This window comes from Chinchilla lanigera, unplaced genomic scaffold (assembly GCF_000276665.1).
Source record: "Chinchilla lanigera isolate Chin_1 unplaced genomic scaffold, ChiLan1.0 scaffold00061, whole genome shotgun sequence".
Classification (NCBI taxonomy): domain Eukaryota; kingdom Metazoa; phylum Chordata; class Mammalia; order Rodentia; family Chinchillidae; genus Chinchilla; species Chinchilla lanigera.
Window position 1 is genome coordinate 9,262,077 of NW_004955462.1, and position 24,129 is coordinate 9,286,205.

Here is a 24,129-nt window from a genome sequence, read left to right on the forward strand (position 1 = left end):
ATCGCCGCTCAGTCCCTTTGGGCTCTCGGCCGCTGTAGGAAGTGGCAGGGTCGGGCGGGGCGGGTTTGGGTGGTTGTGCCTACATCTGGGTTATGCTTTTGCACTTATTAGTTTTGAAAGTTGTTTTCACGTCAGAAGCTATGCCATATCTCTTGCTTATATGTCTCTATTGGTTTCTGCATTTGCACAGTCCTGAGGAAATAAAAGACAAGATCTTGGAGTTCTTTGACACCGTGATTACCAAAATGAAGGAAGATGAGGAACAACTCCTCCCTCAGAAGCCCTGCCAGTGTGAGGAGGTCCTCACCATCGTCATCCTGCCTCTGGCCCAGCACTTTGTGGCTCTGGAAGAAAACCACAAGGCCTTGTATTACTTCCTAGAGATCACATCTGCCTATCTCCTCCTAGGTGATAACTACATGGTAAGCTGCCTCTCCCCAACCCTCTTCTTGCCTAGAGAAAATTTACGGACCACAGAACTGGAAGGGGAGGGCCTGGGTGCCTTTTGATTACTTTGTGTCCCCAAGTCTTGCCAACTACCCTTTCCTTTGAAAACCACATTGCTGGCCAGGTCTAGTGGTTCACGCCTATAATCCTAGCACTTGGGAAGCCGAGGCAGAAGGTTCACCGTGAGTTCGAGGCCAACCTGGACTACACAGTGAGACCTCGTCACAAAAATTTTTTTAAAAATGGGGGCTGGGAATGTGACTCAGTGGTATAGCTCTTGCCTTGCATGCACAAGGCTGTGGGTTCAATCCCCAGCACCACAGAAAGAAAGAAAGAGAGAAAGACAAAGACAAAGAAAAGCACATTGCTCAGACAGGAAAGGATAACATGGAGAAAAGAGCACTGGAACACACTGCAGCAAGCTCCATACATCATTTGCTATACTCCACCTTTAGAGCTTTGCAGTGAACTGTCCACCCGCATGGGAGGCGCGGGGTCCTTTCTCATTCCCAAAGTGTCACAGAGGGGACTCTGGGTGGCAGTGCTTCAGTGGCAGCATAGCCTTCCTCATTGACATCCCAGGGGCCTTTGCCCTGTGGTCCCAAAATACCTGTGGGCATAAAATACCTGTAGGTCTTCCAGGAGCTGCATGTGTGGCTTGGTTCCCATCATCCCCCCGGGAGCTCACCCACGTTCATTGTCGTGCAATTCATGCGGGATGATCACACGTAGGAATACCTTCTGCCTGCTGAAGTGCCTGTGGTAGTGTAAGGAAGGTCCCAGGGCCACAGGCCCCTAAGCCTGGGAAGATTTGATACACATAATGGATAAGAAGAACAATGGTCAGTGTCTTAGGCAGTCCTGAGCAGAATAGAGCAAGGCAAGGGGGATGAAGCCTTGGAGGTGTTGGCCTATGGAAATGTCCCCCAGGAGGCAGAGAAAGGGAAGGGTCAGATGAGGCTGAGGTAGACTACATTTCGCAAACGGACTTGATTTTAAATTGCTTTCATGAAGCGAGCAGCTGGCTGCACTAATTTCCAGGAAGTACTTGAGGAAATGCCTGTCGTGGCTCACTTCCTCTAACTCCAGCCAGTTTCACAGGCCAGCTGGCCGTGTCCAAGCCTTGGCCACACCCCAGCTCTGGTCCCTGTGTTACCGCTGTTGCTACGCACGGCAGCATCATGTACCTTCAATTTATATGAAATGTAAATAGTCGTGCTGGTGCAAAACTGTAATCCCAACACATGGGAGTCTGAGACAGGAGGATCGTGAGTTCAAGGCCAACCTACACAGCTTGGTGAGACTCTGTCTCAAAAAAAAAAAAAAAAAAAAAAGCCAGGCATGGTTTCGCACACCTATAATCCCAGCACTTGGGTGGCTGAGGCAGGAGGATTGTTGTGAGTTCAAGACCAGCCTGGGCTACAAAGTGAGCTCAAGGCCAGCCTGAATTGCATAGTGACACCCTGTCTCAAAAAGACCAAGAAAAGAAAAGAAAAAAGGCTGGGATGTAGCTGGGTGCAAAGGCTCTGGGTTCAGCTTCCCCATGCTAAAAAGAGAAATGTTTTTTACCTTTTTAATATGTCAGTCAGCCTCTGTTCTCTGCACATATATTCAGCCTAGTGGCGGGGATGTGGCCAATGAGTGTTAGGATGGGGAAGTTCAGGTAGCCCTGGGGGCGAGCTTCCTAAAACCTGTGCATGCTTCACTTGGCTCTACAAGGAGCCGTGAATGGTCAGGAAGACAGTAATTCAGAGCACAGCCCCAGCACCACATCCCAGAATACGTCACTTGTTCCTTATCTCCCACTAGAGGAAATCTGATTGGACTGGGTGAGGCCAGCACATCATGCCTTCCCTTCCTGTCTCCCTCACGGCTGCAGGAGACCCAGATCTATGGCCTCACCTTCATTTAACCAAGTCTGATCTGTCTTGGTGTTCACATGTCCGAAGATCCATCTGCCTAAGGATGAAGTGAAGAGAGTCGCTGTATTACTCAGCTTTTCATTGCATGGATCAAATACTCAGAAGGAGGAAGGGTTTCTTTTTACTCACGGTTTTAGGGCATTCAGTCCATGGTCAGCTGGCTCCAAGGCAGGGACATCAAGGCAGAAGGGCCTGGCAGAGGACAGCTGGGACACTGCTCAGCTGATGGACACTTCTCAGGAAGCAGAGCTGAGGAGCAATGCCAGAGAGCAAGGGGCTAGGGACCAAATACAGTCCCCAAGGTCACGGCCCCATGATACACCCAGGCACACCCTGGAGCATGCTGTGCTAATCCAGCAGGCAGCTCCCCAGCCAGTCGACAGTGCAGCTTAACTGTCACAGTTGCTCGGAGTCTCACCTTCCTCTTCTGCCTCCAGAAGATGTCTCTGGCAAAGGAACTGGGGGTGCTTCATAACTCATCCCAAAGTGGAGACCTGCTTCTCATGGATGTGGAGATGCTCTCAGAGCGGTGGATACCCTGTTGGTGATGCGAGGCTGGGGATGGCATTGCTGAGAGGAGGAAGTTGCCCAGGGGGAGCTTCTTGTAAGGCAACTTCTGTGAGAGCACACGGAGAAGTGAGAATTGAAGATTCATCCTCTTGATGGCGCAATCCAGCAGACAGGGAAGGCATGCAGTCAGGAGCTTCCTCCTTCTGCTCCTGTCTAGAATTTATTTGCAGGCCCTTTCTGCTCCGCAGCACTGATAGAGGGAGAGGTGGTATCTGGGCTGGCTCCCGCTTCCCTTCCTTCAATAGAGCCTTGGTCCGCTGCCCCTTGTGGCCCAGGTTCCTGCCTACGCAATACTTTTCTCCTCTCCTGATTGCAGGCATATGTGCATTTGAATGAGGGACACAGGCTGCTGAAAATACTCAGGAAGAAAAAATCTTGGAGTAAGACTTTTGAGTTGGCTACTTTTTATACCCTCAAAGGTCAGGTAAGAAACCATGAAAGGCATGACATGAATTAGCTGGCCATGGTGGTGCATGCCTATAATCCTAGAACTCTGGGAGGCTGAGGCAGGAGGGTCACAAGTTCAAGCCTAGCACAGGCAATTCAGCAACTCAGTGAGAGTTCCCCCACCCCCATAAAAAGAATAAAAAGGACTGGGGATGTAGCTCATTGCAAAGGCCCTGGGTTCAGTCCCCAGTACTGGAAGAAAAAAAAGCATAAATAAATCAGTTATTTTCCTTGGTCTTTTCCCTAGAAGTTGCCCTTTCTGTATTTTCCTCCTGGTCCCTGCCGTTCCTCTCCAAGACTCCAGGACCCCAGGGTGCTGGACTTGAACCCCCTCACTGTCACCTTGCAGCAGCTTAATTGGCCCTGTCCTCCAGGCTGACAGCTTCCTGACATACACTTGTCACAACCTCTAGAAACCAGCGCAAACAAGCCAGCCTTTCCACCGAGACAGGAGGCGCAATCACATGAAGCCATACCCTAGTCTCTCACCTTCCTTTCTGCCCCAGTCCCACACCCCTCAGGCCCAGCACAGAGGCTTCTCTTTCTGGGCCACAGATGAGCTTTTTGGATAAGAATCCCCACAGTTGTTCTTGGTGGAATCTGCCGGCCGTGTCCAGAGTCCTTGCATTTGCTCTTTCTCTCTCTCTCCCTTTCCTCTCTTCCTGTAGGTCTGTTTTAATATGGGCCAGATGGGGCTGGCCAAGAAAACACTGAAGAAGGCACTGAGGCTTCTCAAGCGCGCCTTTCCTCACAACTTACTCTCCCTAGTTTTCTATGATCATCTGGAGAAAAAGAAACACTGCCATTATTTCAACCAGCAGGTCCAAGCCAGCCCGCCCCCAGGGTAAGAGGAACGTCTGGGGAGAGCGGAGGGTCTCACCCTCTCTACACTTCAAGCAGCCCCCATGTTATGGTTGATACATTGTGTCAACTTGGGGAGTCTAGAGATTTGGCTAAGTGACTCAGCAGGAAGCCAGGGTGCTTACTTTGTATATATCCTGAGCCTGTGGAAGAGGAGCGCATGGAGATTATGTGAGAGCTACACGCCCCTTAGGTGGGGGTAGCCTGTTTACAATGTAAGGGAAGGAAAGAGGCTGCTTGCCGCCATTCTGCCTGTTTGCTCTGGCTGCATTGTTGTTCAGCTGCCATTCCCCGCTTTGCTCTTGTTGCTTTGTTATCTTCTTCCTCGGAGCAAGCCAAGTATGGACTGAAACCTCCACAAACTATAAGCTAAATAAACCTTTCCTTCCTTCATTTTGGGCATTGGGTATTTTGTCTCAGCAACAGAGAAAAGTAACCAACACACCCTAGAAGTGTGGTCTTCTGTTTGCCAAAACAACATTTAACATCAAAATGTCTGTAGTCCTGCGAGGTGTGGTGGCACCCACCTGTAATCCCAGCACTCAGGAGGCTGAGGCAGGAGGACTGTCAGGAGTTCAAAGCCAGCCTGCACTTCAAAATGAGACCTTGTCTCAAAAAAAAAAAAAAAAAAAGAATGTCTGTGGTCCGCATGAATGACCTATACTGAAGAGATTTTACACTGTCCATGTATTCCTAGAGCCTTGAAAATTTCCCCTGCAGAACCAATGTCATCGATTCTACATGGAAAGCACTTCGAGTTCTTCTTTAGCAGCTCTACTTCCTCCTTTCTCCTTATCTTTATTTAAAATCTGCTCTTTGAGAACAATTTCTGGTTCTGCTCGGTTTCTTTGGCTGGGTGCTTAGTAATGCTGCAGCCGCCCAGTGGAGTTCTATCTCCACCGCACATCTCCACTGCATACCATACCGAGAGTTTTTGCTACCTCAGCAGTCAAGAGGCCGGTTGAGAGCACAAGCCCTCTTGAAGAAGGCCCTGGGCCCTTCCCTTCCACACCTCCAGCACTGAAACTCACCTCCTCCAGTGCGAAATGCGCATTTCCTCTGTGAAGAGGAGGCCTCACGGGACGGAGCTGAGCAGTGGAGAATATGATGAACTGGAGTAGCCGGGGCTGGAGGTGCACAGGGCTCACCACCGCCTTCTTGCTGTGTGACTTGGAGTTAGTTACTTAACCTTTCTGAGTTTCACCTTCCTCATATGTAAAATGGGCTCATTTAGAGTTTTCCTCAGCCTCAATGTGATGCACGATTCCAGTGTGCTTTTAAAAATAGCTGCATTTAATTCGCAATTACCGGACCCACTGCTTTATCTGCACTATCTTAAGCATCACCCAGCGAGTTTCAGGCCGAGCCCCAAGCCCACACCCTGCACCCCTAACCCTGTGATGAGCCCAGCCTCTTCCTGTTCCCTTGGTTCTACTTTCTCTAACAGGAAGGCGAGACTGGCAGAACTTTACCAGCAGGTGGCGTGCTTCTCCTTGCTGTCGAGGCTCTACAGCCTCAATGATCATTTTTACCACAAATACTACGCCCACCTGACAGCTGTGATGCAGGTGAACACTGCGCTGGAGACACAAAATGATTTCCAGGTAGGCTGTTTCTGAAGCCGCTCTTTAAATTTCTGAATCTAATTTGGAAAGATAACCCTAGCAAAAGCCAAATGGGACTCAAAGTCATGAGGATATGAAAAGAAAAAAGAAGCTAACTAGAGAGTTTTGCCAGCAGTTCTCAAATATGTTGGCCCCCTAGCCAGACATGGTGGCTCATGCCTGTAATTTCAGCACTCCGGAGGCTGAGGCAGGAGGATTTCCATGTATATGAGGCCAGCCTGGGCTACACAGTGAGACTTTGTCTCAAAAGACTAAGCAAACAAACAAAATTTTGTCCCAGCATCACCTACACTCTTAAAACTTACCAAAGATTCCAAGTGGCTTTTATTTATATGGGCTATATCTATTGATGTTATCATAGAACAAAAACTGAGAAATTTTAAGAATATTTTTTAAGAATATTTTAAAAGTCATAAACACATTACATATGAATGGAATTAACTTTTCATTTTAAAAAACTATATTTCTCCAAACAAACAAAAAAAAATGTTAAGTGATAGTGTTACATTTTTGCAAGTATGCTGGGCTTGGTGGTACACACCTGTAATCTCAGCATTCTGAGAGGCTGAGGTAGGTTGAATGCAAGTTCCAGCCCAGTTCGGGCAACTCAGTGATTTAATGAGACACTGTTTCAAAAATAAGAATAAAGGAGCTGGGTGTGGTGATGCATGCCTGTGATCCCAGCACTTGTGAGGCTGAGGCAGGAGGATCACAATATCAAGCCCAGTCGGGGCTATGTAGTAAGTTCAAGGTCAGCCCTGAACTACATAGCACAACCCTATCTCAAAAAACCAAAAATAATAAATAAATAAATAAATGAAATTGGGAATGTAGCTCATTGCGAAGGCCCTGGGTTCAATCTCTAGTATTACCCTCCCCAATTTTTTTCATTTGTTTGTTTTTTGCAAGTATATTAACATCTGGCTTCATAGAAGGTAAGTGGATTCTTCTACCTTCATTCTGTAGCAAGATCGCTTATGTTGTCGCTGAAAAACTCCACAGCTATACTCTGAGAATGAGAGTGAAAAGGGAAAATGTCGAAGGACTGCTCTGCGTGATCTGTTTGTGGCGGTGGTGGGGTCAACACTAAGCTTCCTGCGCACTGGGCCCGCACTTACCACTGAGCGGCACCTGCAGCTGACAGGTCCCTTTTAAAAGATAGAATCACTAGTTGATTCTATATTCTATAATTCTATATTATAGGTAAATGTGACCATTTACCTATAACTCATAAGTGAAATAAATCAGACCTGCATGTGCAAGCACCGCATTGTTTCACTAGTGTAAAACCTGAAAGAGTTAATTTAAACTAGGAGGTATGATAGACATTGTGAAATGATAGGAAAGCACTCAAGGGTAAAGGGCAACTGGGATGTGGGAAAAGAGAAGGGAAAGAAGGAGAAATTTTGTATGTATGTATATATAGGATAGTTAACATAGTTGATCTACTGTCTTCTATTTCTTTGCTGAAAGAAACTGTCAATGAGTCCTTGACTGATCAATACTGCATGTCTCTATCTGTTTTCATGAGAAACCACTTTGAAGATATCAATATGTAATACAAGAAGCATTGTTAATTTCCTACCACTTTGTTTGTAACTCTGTATTGTCTGTACTGTTCTTTTGCTATTTTGTAAAAGGTTGTCTGCCTGTTAATGTTTTCCTCCTTTTATTTTTAAAATAAAAAAAAATAAAAAATAGAATCACGACATGTTAAAACAGAAAGCAGGTCGAAGATTTTGGCTCAGGCTGAGAACTAGCAAGAGGTCACAACTCCTTCAAATGAGAATTCAGTTTACAAATGGTGACAGGACTAGTCTGGCCCTGGCGGTTGTCACTTGGATTTTCCCCACATGCTTACGTTTCTAGGAAAGGAATCGTATCATATTAGAGGGCCGTAACATAGCCCGAAGACACCAACAGGGGAGGGGTGTGGGGAGAACCTTGGCTGGTGAGCTGGGCAGGGCCCCCACTGTTTTTGTTTTGGCCCACTGCAAGGCCTCTCTTTTTCCTGACACAAATTAAGCCCTGACTTTGTGAAACTAGCTTTGACTTTGTGTGCTCTGTTACAGGGTCTAAGGGACCCCGCAAAGGTCCTGGGACCAACTGGGAGAATCAATAGCCAAGGTTGCTAGCCACAAGCCCTTGGTTAGATGAGAACTCCAGGAGATAAGAGCAAGAAATGTTTCAGCCAAACCCAACTCATCTAAAGAGAGTGACCCAGCTTCTTTATAAACATTTGAATGTCTTCTGGGTCAGTCACTTCCTCCTAGAATCAACGCTGTCAATAATAAAGGAGCAAGCCGAGCCGGGTGTGGTGGCGAACACCTGTAATCCTGGCACTTGGGAGGCTGAGGCAGGTGGATCGTTGCAAATTTGAGACCAGCCTGGGCTACAAAGTGAGCTCAAGGTCAGCCTGAACTGCATACTGAGACCCTGTCTCAAAAAGACAAAAAATAAAAAAATAAAAATAATAAATAAAGGAGCAGGGCCAAGTAACCTGGGCATAGTGGCACACTGCTGTAACATAAGCACTCAGGAGGCTGAGGCAGGAGGATTGCAATGAGTTTGAAGCCGGCCTGGGCTACATAAGTGAGTACAAGGCCAGCCTGAACTAGAGAGACCCTGTCTTAAAAAAAAAAGTAGCCTTGTGTTGGAAGAGCTTAACTTCCTAGCCAGGAATCTGTCCCCAGCATTAGTTCCTTTTAGTAGGGAAGGACAGACACAGAAGTGTTTATAAAACCATAAAGAGTTAGTCCCTGCGGAGTCCTGGGCCACCGAGTAGCACCATGTTGGTCCTCTTTGGGTTCCTCCAACACAAGGTTCAAGCCAGTCTTCATATCAGATGTCCCCTTTGCCTGGAGTGTCCACCCCCTGGTCCTTACTGCCGACTGCTTACAGTTTAGTGGTCACCGCCCCTGGGAGGTCCTCCTGACCATCTCGCTGACTGCCTCACTCTACTCTGTTGGATGCTCAACAAACCCAGATTGAACTTTACTTCTCCACCCCGGGGTGTTCTCCTGACCACCGTGGTAGAGCTAGGGCAAGGTCAAATGGAAAAGTCCAAATAAACAGTGAAGGAAGATATTTGTTATCAAGGTGGCTAGGAACAGTCAGTCATAGTGGCACACACCTGTAATTCCAGCACTCTGGGAGGCTGAGGCAGGAGGATTACAAGTTTGAGCCCAGTCTGGGCAACTTAGCAACTGAATGAGACCCTGTCTCAAACTGAAAAATTAAAAAAGGGACTGGAGATGTAGCTCAGGGTGAAGTCCCTGGGTTCAATCCTCAGTACTGCAAAAGGAAAAATCAAAACCAAAAAGGAAGGAAGGGAGGGAGGTGGCTGAGACAAAGCAGAAGAGCAGCGGAAGGGCTCCCTGCGGCGTTTGACAGCCTCGCGTAAGAGAACAGACCAGGGTGAGCCCCGAGACATGGGCTTCCTCCGCTGGGTGCCCCAGGAAAGCCACGTACTCTCCGGCTGGGAGCCTTCCCCGCACTCTGAAATCGTCAGACTCTGTTCTCTTGTTCTCATCTATGAAGTCCTGGGCTTGACTGCAGCCTTGGACTTTTTTGCCCAATAGTTCCATGTCCTCCCCACCACTTCCGGCCCCCCCTCTTTGGTAGCATCCTCTGAAGCACGTTCCGAGCCGGGAAGAGGGCGTTTGCTAAGATGAACTTTGTGATTTAACAAACACTCAGCAGCTGGCCTTTAGCAGAACGTGTGGACTGTATTCTGTGCAATGGAGGAATTACAGGGAACAGGCCCTGTTCTACAATGCCTCTACCACCCACCTGCCTCACACTGCTCCTGCCTGAGCATGTCCGTTTCTCCTGGGAGTTCTTGTCTTTCGTCTTTTCTTCTCTCTTTGTCTTTTCTTTCTTTTTTATACTGGGGATTGAACTACATTCCCAACCCTCTTTTATTTTTTTATCTTGAGACAGGGTTTCACAGAGTTGCTCAGGCTAGGCTCAAACTTGTACCCTTCCTGCCTCAGCCTCCCAAAGTGCTAAGATTACAGGCAGGTGTCACCACAGCCAACTGTTTGTACTGTTCAAAGCAACTTACACGTATTGTGATATATATAAAACAAATCTGATTCTTTAAGAGGAGTTCTTTTTCCCTCCCCATTCTCTAAGCGTCTATATTTTGACACAACTTTACTTTTTTAATGAGTTTTTTCAGAAGGGATCACCTTCTCTTGAATCTCCAAGTAGGTTTACAACCAGTCCTTTCTTACATTTTTTAAAAAAGCAAACAAACCAAATTAACCTTTCTTTTTTGTTAAATTACAAAAGTAATGTGTTTTGTAACACTTGTTATAACAAAGTAAACAGCCTAGTGGCATACATCTGTAATCCCAGCACTCTGGGAGGCTGAGACAGGAGGACTGCAAGTTTGAGTTCAATCTGGACAATTTAGCAATTTAGCAACTGAGTGAGGCCCTGTCTCAACAAATAAACAAAAGGGAGGGCTGGGGCCATAACTCAGTGTGAAAGCCCTGGGTTTAATCCCCAGTACTGAAAACACACACACACACACACACACACACACACACACACACACACAGAGAAGTGCATAAAGAGAAAGGAAAATCCCTTTTCCCTCTGTTTTGACCTCCCCCCACCACCTCCCTTTTCCCTCTGTTTTGACCTCCACCCACCACCTGCCCCTCTCCCCGGCTGCCCTGACAGATTGTGAAGGCGTTTCTGGACTACTCGCTGTTTCACCAGCTGTCTGGCTACCAAGAGATGTGGTTCACCTATGAGCTCAAGGCCCTGGAGCGGATCTTCCAGCTCCCCCTGGACGGCGAGGTCGTTGAGATGGTGGCCTACGTGGCTAGCACCCTGAGCCACATCAAGTTCAACATGGGCCACCTGGACTTGGCCATCGAGTTAGGTAAGGGCTGGCAGGGCCAGCAGAGGGAAGAAGATGTAGAGACTGCAGCCGAACAACAGCCAGGGATTCTTTTCTTCCCAGGCTTCCCGGCTCAGAAGATGTGGGCCCTGCTCCAGAGCCCCAACAATTACTGCTTGGTGCTTGTGACCCTCTCCGGCTGTCTCCTGCTGAGGAACAGGTATTTGTCCCAAAGCAGTTCCCACAGCTGGGAAGGAAGCCACGCATTGCAGGATCTGGGCTCCCTGTGCCCTGGCCGAAGGGCAGTCAGGTCCTCTGGGCGCGATGCCCTTTGAGCAGACTTCTCCCACAGGCATCGTCTCTCCTGGGCTGCTCTGGCTGGTGGCAAAGGACCAGAGGGAGTCAGTCACCCGTCCTGGGAATCTGGCCTCCCGCCTGCCCGGTGGAGGCAGAGGGGCGAGTTTCCAGGAGGGGGACAGCCAGGGAGGGGCACTCGGGGCTGAAGGTCCAGGCCAGCCTGGAGGACCAGGATAGAGCACAGGCAGAAACGCCAGTGGCAGATCCGAGTACCTGAGCTGGGCTGAGTTTGCAGTTTGGAAGTCTGTTTATGAGCTGTCTTTGGAGCCAGGCATGGCAGTGCACACCTGGAATGCCAGCACTCTGGGAAAGCTGAGGCAGGAAGACTGAAAATGTGAACCTAGCCTGGACAGTTTAGCAACTTATCAAGTCCCTGTCCCAAAAAGTAAAAAAATGAAAGGGCCGGGGATGGAGCTCAGGCGCTGGGTTCAATCTCCGGTACTGGTGGGGGTGGGGGTGGGGAGTTGTACTTTGCTTTGAATTGCTGGACAGGACCAAGAGGAGACCCAGCCTGGACCTGCTCTTCTCCTCTCCTCTCTTTAGACATTTTTAACCCCACCATTTTTTTCTTTCCTACAGATACAAGCAACTGATCCAGATGCTGGAGTTACTGTGGCAGCTGTCCGAGGAGGAGGAGCACATTTTCAGCAAGGCGTGCTTCTATGCCTTCTGTTTGGACATCATGCTTTATTGTGGTGCGTGTGGCTTTGGGATTTCAAAGCCACAGAGTGGAAAGCCCTCGCGCTCGCGTGAGGAGGCAGTGGTGGGGGCTGGGTGGACTGCAGGACCAGGAGCGGGAGAGCCAGTGGTGGGGGCTGAGGGCCATGCCACAGGTGCCAAGATGGCAAGAGAGCTTCAAGGAGAACAGTTAGGACCGAGCACTTTAGCTAAGTGTGAGAGGGTGGCGCTGTCTCAGTAGGTGCCTTTTACTACGGGTATTTCCTTCATAGCAGGGTACGCTTAGAGACTTCACACTTTAGGATGAAGGGTTGGACGGCTGCTGCTGAGAGTGCTAGGCCCTGGTAACTGTTGGTGACTTGGAAAACAAGTTCTTTCCTGACGGCTTTCAAGTGTCATCAAGTAGCAAGCCCTCTTTATCCATGTTAAACCAGAAGAACAGCTGGGCGTGGTGGTACTGGCCTGTAATCCCAGCGTTTGGGAAGCTGAGGCAGGAGGAGTCCCTGCAAGTTTGAGGCCAGCCTGAATTACACAGCAAGACTGTCTCAAAAAAACCCAAAAAAAAAAAAAACCCAGAGGAACCAACCAGGAGCTGTTTTCTATAGATGTGATAGTAAAACACCGATTGCCACCAACAAGGGGACAAGGCTGGAACGAGGGACAAGTCACAGGCCGCGCTAAGGCTTCGTCTTTAAACTTGGGCCAGGTCAGATGGTTTCAACTCGGTTCCTCCTGATCTGCGTTAGGGAGCTGTGTCCAATTCGCTTCCGCAGCAGCTGGGCTGCAGCCTGCGAAGGGCAGTGCAGCGAGGTGGCTGTTGGGTTCCTGCGGATTCACAAAGCAGTGGCAAATGCTCCAGGCAGGAGGCCCTGAGGCCAGAGGGATGACCACCTCCCACCTGCCAGCAGAGCTCAGCTCTTTCTCTCTCCGTAGGCTTTGTGTACAGACCCTTCGAGGAGTGTCTGCAGTTCATAAATGTCCACGAGGACAACACCATCCTCAGGTTCCACAGCGGAATCCTCCTGGGCTTTTACTCGGCCCTGGCGATCTGGTAACGGTCTGTCCAGTAACACTTGGTTCCCCGGCGAAAGCGTTGCATCCTGAAAAGTTCTCTGGGGAAAAACATTTTTTTTAAAGAAAGAAAAGTCCTTTATAACACGTATATGGGACAGCTTGAAGGTGTCACGGAGGATTGTATAGGTCAGGAAACGGGCGCCGTCCTTGTCGTGTGTGCTGCAGCGGACACGTTTGACACACACACCACCCCCACGGTGTGGGATGAAGGAGAAGCCAGCGGCACAGACAGCCTTGTCTGTGTCCATGGGCTCTGTATCTATGGACTCAGTTAAAGCCAGGCAGAAATTACTGTGGGGGAGAAACACTGCAGTTGTACCGAGCAGGTACTGGTGTTTCCTTGTCATTGAACAATAGAGCACAAGCACTATTTAAGTAGCACCTGCACTGCGCTGGGTATTCCCAGTACTCTAGAAGTGACTGAAAGTCTCTGGAGAATGCACGTCAGCTGTATGCAAACCGTGTCCCCCTTGACAGAGGACCCTGAGCAGCCCTGGGGATGGGGGTGCCTGTGCAGGTTGCCTGGGGGGCAGGTCCTAAAACCTGTTCCCCCCCAGGGTGCCCAGGGGTACAGGACTAGCTTCTGAGGAGTGCTAGGGCTTGAAGGGGACTAATAAGAAGCCCCACCTGCCTCCCTGTCCCCCCACCCAAGCCACCAGCAGACCTGTCTCCTTGCGGGAGGAGGGAGTGGAACGGGGAGCAGACCCGGAGCTTGGCACCGATGGGACGCCTGGTGCGGATGGCATCTTCAGGCACCTGGGCCCCAGGAGCCCACAAAAGCTGAGCCTCAAGCCTGTCCCCCAATAGGGTTGAGATGGCAGTGCTGAGATCTGTCAGGAAGGCAGCCCCACCGAGAGCTGCGCTGATTTCTCCCCTCCCCTGTGGTGGCGCAGGTATGCCAGGCTCCAGGAATGGGACAGCTTTTCCAACTTCATTGGCAAAGGTAAAAGTCTCCTGTTGCGGAGGACCCCGACGACCGCTTACTACGGAGGAGTGGTGAAGTACATGGAAGGGCAGGTGCTCCGCCTCCAAAAGCAAATCGAAGAGCAATGCCAAAAGGCCCAAGACAGAGGGGTGGAGCTGCTCAAGGTGAGGGTGCTGTCTCTAGCCAGGGGCTTAGCATCCCCCAGGGTGTGCCAGGATGCCCTGGGCTCTCTCGAAGTGATGCATGATAATAAGAGGTTTTTAAACAGTCTGTCTGAAAAATTGGGAAGAAGTAAATGTAGGCTGCCCATTGCCTTGCTACTCAGAAATTGCTACATTGACTGATTGTGATAGTAAGGCTTGAACCAAGAGCCTTCACAGTGAACTACATCCCCAGCCTTTTCTTCTTTTTTATTTTTAAACAAGACCGTGCTCAGCTGCTAAGTAGCCCAGGCTAGGTTCAAATTTGTGATTCTCCTGCCTCAGCCTCCCAAAGTGCTGGGAATACACATGTCCACCACTGTGCTTGGCAGCTGGATCTCCTTCAAGATATGGAAATTACTTTGGTTATACGCAACATTATTTTGTGATTTAATCTGATGGAGTAAATGTCGTTCACTTAAGATGGTAACTTGTGAGGAATTTGACATATGTTTAAATCCGTGTTATTCAGAAAGATATTTTTTTGCCATCTTACCCATGACCTAGTTTATTCCAAGTTTCCTTTTTCTCTCCAATAGCACAGGCATTGGATTTGACAAGTGAGTTGCCTGTCATTAGCACTTATAAATTGGGATTGAAGACTAGTAAAGGTGTGCCTCACTTGCGGCCAACCTAATACCTGGAAATCCAGGGAGATGAATGAGCAGATAATTAGACAAAAGCACAAAACAAACAAAAGTAGTAAAGCTCTCCTATCCCCAAAACAGTATTGGTTAAAACTATAACCAGTGCTACTGGGATTACAGCAAAGATAGTAAACCATTGTCTTGGAACTCAAGGAAATTGCAGTTTTTTAAAATTCAAGAAGGGAATAGAGGTCGGGTGTGGTGACACACCGAGGCTGAGGCAGGAGGGTCTTGAGTTCAAGGCCATCCTGGACTACATAGTGAGACTGACTCACACAGAGAGAACCCTTGCCCCAGTTGTGATCATGGGACATCTCTCATTTAATATCAGATTAAAACTTATTAGAAATGTTTGCTTATCTTGCAGAACACAAGTTACTTGGAAGCCAATGAATGATTGACGAATTAATACGTATGTTCCAGGGCTTACTCATCATTGCTTCAAATAGCTCTTGTGTTCCTTCCTGTCTTGCAAGGTGACACAGGCCTGTAATCTCAGCACATGGGAGGCTGAGGCAGGAGGATCTCAAGTTTGACCCCCAACTTGGGCAACTTAGTAACTTAGCAAGATGCTGTCTCAAAATAAAAAATAAAAGAGGGCAGGCCCTGGGTTCAATGCCCAGGACCACCACCGAACAACCAAGGCTTCTTTCTGATTCTAGTTTTGTTTTTTTCTCTAGAACCTGGAGAGTCTCCTGTCTCAGAACACCATGGGCACCGTGTTCCTCCCGCGGCTCTACCACCTGATGGCCTACGTCTGCATGCTCATGGGAGATGGGCGGAACTGCGACGTCTTCCTGACCCAGGCACTGGAGATCTCAGAAACTCAGGGCAACGTGCTGGAGAACAGCTGGCTGCTCCAGAGCAAGGTGGGCGGTCGGCCAGTCCCAGGCGTGGAGCCCTTGGCTGAGCTCGTCCTGAGAGTTTCCATGGGCGCCTTAGGCTGGCGGTGACTTGGGGATGGAGGGACTGAGTGCTGTCCGTGTTGGAGGTCGGCAAGTGCAAGACCCAGGCACAGGCGTAGTGGATGCCCGGTGAAGGTCTGGTCTCCGCTAGGGCCGCATCCTGCTGTGTCTTCACGTGGCTGTGTCCAGGCCTTTTGTAAGAGCGCTGATCCCCTCCACAAGACCTCTAGTGATGTTACCGCTTCCGTCACCTTGCGGGTCAAGTTCCAGCACATGAAAAGGGTTGGGGGGCTGCACACTTCTGACTAGAGCGGTCACCTCAGCCTTTCTGGATCTTACTAAAAGGACCAGCAGTTTACAGCTCTGGCTTGCGACCCCCCCGGTGCAGGTTCTGCCCTCCCCATGCCCTCCCACTGCACACTCTGTGTGTCATTTGTCTGCAAGGCTTTCCTCCCTCTGTTGGTGCGACTCCTCCAAAGCAAGCCCACTTTAGTATGCTAGTCCACACCTGTAATCCCAGCACTTCAGAGGCCAAAGCAGGAGGGCCTCAAGTGTGAGCCTATCCTGAGCCATTTAGCAACTTAGTGAGACCGTATCTCAAAATTAAAAATAAGAAGGGATGTAGCTCAGTGTGAAGGCCCTGGGTTCAGTCCCCAGTACTTCCAACAACAGCACAAAGAAAAAGCAAAAAGCCAAAGCCATGCTTAGTACCCAGGCTTATATCCAGTATTACTGAATTATTTGTGTTTATTTAAAGAAAGAAGTGTGCTGGGCGTGATGGTGCATGCCCGTGACCCCAGCACTTGGGAGGCGGAGGCGGGAGGATTGCTTCGCGTTCGGGTGAACTCTGCCCTCTCTCTCCTCCCACAGGAGTGGTGGTACTCAAACGTGGAGCTCATGGAAGACCAGTGGCTTCGCACAGTGCTGAGTCTCCCGTCCTGGGACAAACTTTCATCAGGCAAGGTGAGCATCCAGGATCTTCAGAAAAACAAGTTCTTGATGCGGGTGAATATCCTGGACACCCCCTTCTAACATTTCACGAAAGAGACCAGGCATTACTGTGAGAACCATCGTGGTCTGACAGGACGAGCTCGGAAAAGACATTAGGGTGCCCAGAGGACGCCTCCCAAACCGGGTGATGGGCCAGCGCCTCTCCTCATGAGCATCATGTACCTGTGCCAGCAAGGATTCTAAGTGAAACAGCCGTAATCCCGATGTGGGTGTCGTTTACATGCTTAAAGTTTACGTATATTGTAAGAAACGGTAGCAGGTGTCTTTATTTCCCACATACAAAGGCAAGGCTGTGGAATTTCCCTCCTGAGAGCATCACCTCGTCCCACACAGAGCTGGGACGGACACGGGCTGTGCTCCGTGGGACCAGGTACGGGCACCCAGACCACAGTGCCAGGGAAGACACAGGTGAGGGAATCAGGACAGGAGGGTCTAACACGAACCCCACCTCAGACATATCCTGCTCCTCCAAAACCAGCATGCAGGGTCTCCATTTTGGGGTGTGGTTGTGAATATTCAATAAGAGAAGTTTTTAGAAAGTGTTGAAAAGTACCCTGTACCATATAAGTAAAGAATATTAGAGCTAGACAGAAGACTGAAGAGAAATGAACGCACCAGCGCTGTCTGTCCTCCCTGCCACTGCGCACACTCGCCGCACAGTGCTGTAGAGACGCCTCTGGCTTTTGACTTCATTATCTCACGTTATTCATCCTACTCATTCTCTCATTGAATCATCTGACAAATTACTGTGCCCAAGCGTTACAAAGACATAAAAAACATAAATATATATATATATATATATATATTTTTTTTTTTTTTTTTGCAGTACAAGAGATTGAACCCAAGGGTGCACTACCATTAAGCTACATCCTCAACCCTTTAAAACCTTTTTATTTTGCTCTTTCTGAGGCTGGCCTTGAACTCGTGATCTTTTTGCCTCAGCCTCCTGAGTAGCTGAGATCACAGGTATGCACCTTGACACCTGGCCAAAAGACACAACTCTTGATCTTAGCAAGTACATAGATCCACCCAAGAAAACAGACACACAAGTAGCCCTCACTTGGGCCACTCATGATGGCACACACTTGTTATCTCAGCACTCGGGAAGCTGAGGCAAGAGGATCACCCTGAGTTCAAGACCAGCCTGGGCTACATAATGAGACTTGTCTCAAAAAGCCAGACAAAACAAGTAAGCCTCATGTAACCGGGCTGCATAGAAACCATGGCAGAAAGGGCAGCATGTACCAGACCCAGACATTCCCATCCCAAGCTGCAATGCCTCCAATACCAAGGCATTTTGGGCAGGTCAATGCCATCATCATAACAACCCAGAAAGTGGGCTGCCTACGATCCTGCTTCTCAAGAGTGTCTTATTGAGCAAAGCCACGAGGTGAGACAGGCTTAAGGTGGGACTGAACTATAACCAATTAATAAAGTTACAAGTATAGTCACTTAGGTAATATTGGTCCAGCAGGAAGTCATAAGATCTGTGTGAGGTGGGCCAAAACTATGGTCAACCAATAAGTACACAACAAATATAGTCACTTGGGTAGTATTGATTCAATGGGGATCAAATTGGGAAGCAAGTCATGGAGCAAGCACGCATGGAGAGACAAGAACTTTCCTGGAAGGCGTGGGTTAAGGAGGTTTGGTCCTCCATCCCAAGGTGATTGGTATCAATCACTGCTGTTCATCCCTAGGGGAGTATATGGGTGAGTAGTACTTTTTCTTCAAACCTGGCCTTCTATGAATAGTGCTCCAGCCACAGCTGTCTTCTACATTGACCTCTCAAGGGCCCAGGCCTGTCTGACTGCCTATAATATTCCTACCTAACTTAGCAACCTAGAACATTCCACTCTCTGAAGATGTACCCCTAAGTGCCATGACAGAGCAAGGGTTAAAGACAGATCTGGCTACTTCCAGCTGAAGAGGGTTGTAGTTATGATTGGCAGTCAGAGATACTTCACAGAGGGTCTACCTAAAGGCCCTGGATAGGTGCCAGGTGTTACTGTCTTTGGTAGATGTACAATTTTAAGTCTGAAGGAGACAAGGCCACAGAAACAATTAAGTATGCATGGGCCAGATAATAAAATCAATAGGATAATTATGAATATAGCCAGCAAAGTTTTTCACCAGGAGAAACCAGTAGTAGCTTTCCATAAAGAGGATAAGAAGAAGGTCCAAGGAATTTCAGAATCTGACATGTCATTAACCTGTTGTCTAATATCTTGAACAGCTATTGAGATATTAGCAGAAGGATCAGGAATATACACACAACATTCAGCTTTTATAATTGCACAGATACCCCCTTGTACTGCTGTTAGAATGTCTAATGCCATCCAGTTTTGGAGGATGGCTGACCTCATTAATTTTACTTCTTCATTCAGGAGAGAGAGACCAGCCAACACCTGCTGAGTATAGTTAGTTAAGGCCTCCATAGGTTGCATGACATCCCCTAGCCCTAGGGAAGGAATAAAGATAGAAGCCAAGTGATCACACCAGTGAAACACATTTCTAGACCATCAGTACTGTAGGTGGGGCAAGTTTGCAGGTTTGTCAATACTTTTGACACTTGTGCCTTGTAATCAAGCAAATCCCAGCCTGCACCTTCCTGTCCATCCAATGGGTAACCAAGGCCACAGATTGGCTCCACAGGACCAATAAGTGCCATTGGGGACTTCCCATCTAATTCCAGAGTGATTAAACCAGTTCAGTGCAAAACAATCTTCAGCCTACAAAGTTATTGTGTGTATATATTGTTCAGGGGGTTGTCCCTCCCAAGTATTTAGTTGAGTTAGGTCAATGAGAATAGGAGTGATTTTTCTGTTCCCAACATAAGGGGGCCTTTCCACTGAGATGTCTTATAGTGGGGCTTAACCATAGATAATGATCTCATATCTGAAAATAGCCATCTTGATATCTATGGTTGTTGACCCTTAAGATAGGACCTTTACTTTTATTTAATAGGAGTCCTACCAGAACCCTTAAAGAGGCTTCAGAGATGTTGTTAGAAAAAATTCTACTATGTCCAGAATCATTAAGAATATTAAAATATAGGCCACTCAGCTACCTTGTAATGGTGGACTAAACTATGAACCATTGAACTCTTTTACAACGCATAAATGCAGTCTTGTAGTTTATTTTAATCATCTCCTTAGAGTGGGGATACCCACCAAAGAAGTCTAGATGTACTCAACAAAGGGAGCAAGCCACATATTCAGCAAGGTGTTTGTTGTGATGATTCTGCATATTCTTGTGCCCACCTTAGAAAAGAATTGCATTCTCCCTTAAGTGGTAAAGTGATTAGTAAAAGGGGTAATAGTAACATCTTAGTTTACTTATCTGAAGACTTTGTTTTTTCTTGAACAAAAGCTTAAGTCTTCTATGGGTTCACAGGAGTATTCTGATAATGTTTCTTACACTCAGTGACAGTCTCTGGTTCCTAGGACTTGAGTTGGGTGTGGTGTATCCAGGAGTCCAGGCTTGCTACCTTGACAGCTGATGGAATTGACAGGATCACAGTGTATGGTCCTTCCCAAGTTGGTCCTTGGGAAGGGGTGAGGAGGGAAGAGACTTTACCAGTATTAAGTCTCCGGGATGAAATATGGGATTTCCCTTTTTTTAGGCTGAGCTTCCATTAGCTGTTGAAGCGTCTGTTGGAATTTAGCCAGTGAAGGAACATCCTTCAGTAAGGTATCTGTCTCTCTATTGAAGAGAAAATTATTAGTGAGAAAAGGCCATCTATAAAGCATTTCAAATGGACTTAGGCCCAAAATTTGAGGTATATTTCTGATTTTGATGAGAGCTAAGGGTGATAAGTGAGGACAGTGTAGGTGGGTCTCCTGAGCCATTTTGCGATGATGTCTCTTTAGAGTCTCATTCATTTTTCTACCTTTCCTGATGATTGCATTCTCCATGCACAGTGGAAGTGATAGAGAATTCCCAGTTCCTGTCATACCTTGCATGACTGTTGCTTTAAAAGAGGGCCCATTATCACTCTATAAGCTCTTAGGAAGCCCAAATCTGGGAATAATTTCTGAGACTAAAATTTTTATCACCTCTTGTGCCTTTTCTGCTCTACAAGGAAAGTTTAACCCAGTTTGTGAAGGTATCTATGCAGACCAATAAGTATTGAACTCCTTTATTCTTTGGCATATGAGTAAAATCAAGCTGCCAATAAGTCTAGAAATTGTTCTTAAGGGGCTAGCAATTGCAACCCATTGGCTCTTAGAACCCTCTATTTTTGGAATCTAATATTTTGTTTTAAGTCTCTGTAATTATCTCAAAAATTTTGATGACTTATGAGAAACAGATTATAACAAGTAGCACATTATTTTTGACCAATGAAAAACTCCCACATTATTGTACACAGACAACAATATATTGTTTTTGTTTTTTTTTTTTTTTTTTTTTTTTTTTTTTTTTGTTTTTCTCCGGTACCGGGAACCAAACTCACAACCTTGCGCTTGCCAGGCAGGCGCTTTTGCCGCTGAGCTAAATCCCCAGCCCCTATATTGTATTTGTAAAGCCAGTCTAAGCGTCATTTTGACTAGTTGGCAACCTGGTATATATATTATAGTATTTGGACAGGATAAAATATCTCTCCCCAGGATGGAAGCTGGGCTTTAGGCATAACTGAAAGGAATGGGTGAAGAGAAAGTCATCCCAGTTACAGCTTAAGTGAGTTACATTTTATCTGGTAACTCCTTTTTATTGAGGTATGATGGCTGAAATTAAGGCCAGGATTGAAAAGAAAGGCAAATAGTCATAATTAACTAGAGCTTCTCCATGGAGATGACAGGTAGGAATGATAATCCAGCCAGAGGAAGAGGGCAGAGTGCCCTGGGGCCCTTTAAACTTGCTAGACCAGCTCAGACTCAAATAAGTCTGAGCTCAGGAGCCTCTGCCTCAGAGTGTAGTCTTGCCTCCAGTGGCAGCCTTTGCAATTAAGACATGGCATGGGGGGCCTCTTAAGCAGTCCCTCTTAAGGTGGCCTGGTTTTTGGCAGTGGTAGCAGGTGAAGTTGGTGGTCATCGCACTCTTCTTGGAAGCCTGAAAATCAGATTTAGGCTCTGTATTTTTTATGGCCACAGCAAAGGCAGTGTGGTGTATTGACAACTGGTGGTCAACTTGTAACACCCAGCTGAACTGAACCAGTGCTGTGCTGGGTGTGGGAGATCCACCTGAGGATTGTTGCTAGCAGTATAAGAGGCAAAACTGGAGAGGAAGAAGTTAAGAGGTTGTTGGGAGCCGACAGAAGCTGGGTTTGGGAAGCTGTTAGGGAGCTGCTGGTTCTCTTGAGCTATTCTCCTGGAGGACCTTGTCATGCTGGCTTTCCTGATATGAACTTGGCTGTTTTCACCAGAGAAGGAGCTTAGGACCTCATTGTCTCTGAGAATGGCTATGGTTCACTTTGGAGGAGCCCTGGTCCTCACTTTGAGCATCCTTCCTGGCTCCAGAGGGGAAGATGGTGCCCTGCTCGGTCTCCTGGAGAAGCTTGTCACGTTGGTTTTCCTGATGGGAACTCAGCTTTCCTCATCATCAGAGGAGCTTGAGATCTCACTGTTGCTGAGGATGGCTGTGGGACTTTTCAGCAGAGCTCTGGCTTTTACTTTGAGTGTTGCTGCCTGGCTCCAGTTTAGATCCCTCAGCCTGCTAGCACAGATCTTTCATCCTCCTGGTACAAACTTTCTTTCAGTGTCCATCATTGACCTTTGGGCGTTCTCAATGCAGATCTGTGAAACACTGTTGTGGACTCTACACCTCCAGTTGGATCCATGGGAGGCATTGTTATGGGCTCTAGGTCTTCAGCTGGGCTCATGCAGGACATTACTGTGGGATCCAGGCTCTCAGCTGGATTCTTTGGTCTTTAGTGTGTGGACAGATTTCCTGTACTCTCTTTTTATATATGATTCTTTGGATGACTACTATAAATAATCTTATAAAATATGTGTCCTGTTGCAAAACCCCAAACTACAACAGGCAGCCAGTTTTTGGTCTCTTTGCTTTCTCTCCTTGGCTTCCTTCTAGTCTCAGTTATAGAAATACCAAGGAGGCAGTTTTTATTAAAGTATCAAGTGAGCTATCTGAAGCAAAAGCTATCTTTTGTTAACTATTTCTTAATATCTGAGGTTGACTGGGTAATAAACGTGTCTTTATAAGTATAACCTGTCCTTCTATTGAATCAGGAGTTATGGACATGCGTTTTACCAGTGCCTCTTGTAAATGATCTAAAGAAGGCAGAGGGGTTTTCATCTTTCTTTTGATAAATAGTGGACAATTTAAAATAATTAGAAGGCTTTGTCTTTGTCCTTCTTAAACCTTGAAGAATATACACTTGAAAATGTCTCCTGCTCCAATTTCCTGTCTGGTTGTTAGGCCAGCAGGGGTCTTGGGTGGAATGCTTGGCTCCAGTGGAAACTGGTTGTTCCCCTGGCTGCCCATCTGGTCTTCTAAAATTAACAATATGATCTTCATCCCCAAATGCAATAGCAGCTTGTGATGCTGCTTGTCTCTCATTAGAAGTCAATGTTTGACTTAAGATTAACATTACATCTTTCCAACCTAGCTTATAAGTCTGAGTAAATCCTCTGAAGACCTCAATGTACTTATCAGGATCACCTGAAAATTTTCCCAGATCTAGCTTGATTTGCTTTAGGTCATTGAGAGAAAGAGACGTATAAACATGAGTAGTCTCATATGGATTGTAATTATACTTTGAGTATAAGTAAAAATTACTTCTTAATGTAAAGAAAGTTTGAACATAAGGCAGTTCTGATCATTTTGCCTCTTTTTGACAGTAGGAGTCTAGTTGTAACAATATCATAATTAATACTTCTCTCTGTATTCCATTTTGGCTCTAGGTGTAGGTAGGCCAGGCTTATATGCTGAAAAATGTCAAACAGCTCTTTTTCAACATGTAAGAGTTGAACATCTTTCAGTGCTTAAGAATGCATTCCAAAGGAGCAGGAGCTTTGACATGGAGCTCCCCAGCAAATGAAACAGAAAGACTTGGGCATCCCCTTTAATTTTTATTTGATTTCTATACTCTTGTGGCATCCCTTGAGTAGATTCCACTCCAGGGCAGGTGGATGCCATCTGGACAGAGAGCAGAAGACAAAATTCAACCAGCCTATCTACCATCAAACTGCAATTTCATTTTCCCAGGGAGCTTGTGAACTTCTGTGGGACACTTGTAAGCACAAGTTACAATTGGACAATTGGTCTCAGCTGTGATAGTAATGTTGAAAGAAGGAAACATGACTTTGTCTTAACCCACCGGTTTTTAGTTCTTTGAAAGGGTGATGCAAACAGATCACAGGACAACACCTTTTATCTTTCAAAGAAGATCATCTGTGTGGACCAAAGCAGGCAAATGGCTTGGAGGATTTCACTCCTGAAGAAGCCTCCAAGGCAGTTGTGTTACCTACTTAATCACCTAGGAAACCTTTTCTAGCAGTAAGACAAGGCTATGCCTTTAAGTCCATTTAAAAATTTTATATCTCTTAAACTCATGGGTAAAACATTATTTGTCACCTAGCAATCATATTTTATATGTTAGCAAAGGCACATTTATTAGGCTTCTATGCACACATGAAAGAAAAC

The 24,129-nt window shown here is 47.0% G+C and overlaps 1 protein-coding gene and 1 long non-coding RNA gene across 5 annotated transcripts in view; one reads left to right on the forward strand and one right to left on the reverse strand.

The window, feature by feature from the left end:
* The window catches only part of Adcy10 (adenylate cyclase 10 (soluble)), an 81,867-nt gene extending 65,093 nt beyond the window's left edge, over nt 1-16,774 (forward strand). For both annotated transcript variants that reach the window (XM_013521435.1, XM_013521436.1), the window contains 11 exons: nt 191-422; nt 3,256-3,363; nt 4,055-4,230; nt 5,695-5,851; nt 10,565-10,769; nt 10,851-10,947; nt 11,664-11,779; nt 12,696-12,813; nt 13,730-13,925; nt 15,289-15,477; nt 16,384-16,774. In XM_013521435.1, coding sequence (XP_013376889.1) covers nt 191-422; nt 3,256-3,363; nt 4,055-4,230; nt 5,695-5,851; nt 10,565-10,769; nt 10,851-10,947; nt 11,664-11,779; nt 12,696-12,813; nt 13,730-13,925; nt 15,289-15,477; nt 16,384-16,545 — 1,756 coding nt within the window. In that variant the 3' untranslated portion in view covers nt 16,546-16,774. The remainder of the gene's footprint in view (nt 1-190; nt 423-3,255; nt 3,364-4,054; nt 4,231-5,694; nt 5,852-10,564; nt 10,770-10,850; nt 10,948-11,663; nt 11,780-12,695; nt 12,814-13,729; nt 13,926-15,288; nt 15,478-16,383) is intronic.
* Nucleotides 776-2,869, reverse strand: LOC106150049. 3 transcript variants are annotated; one of them, XR_001236613.1, is made up of 4 exons: nt 2,788-2,869; nt 2,350-2,618; nt 1,140-1,248; nt 776-1,057 (listed from the first exon to the last, which is right to left on the reverse strand). It is a non-coding gene; the product is annotated as an uncharacterized LOC106150049 (long non-coding RNA). The 3 variants fall into 3 exon arrangements; XR_001236614.1 differs by having other exon boundaries at nt 1,136-1,248; XR_001236612.1 differs by having other exon boundaries at nt 776-1,248.
* Nucleotides 16,775-24,129: the final 7,355 nt, after the last annotated feature.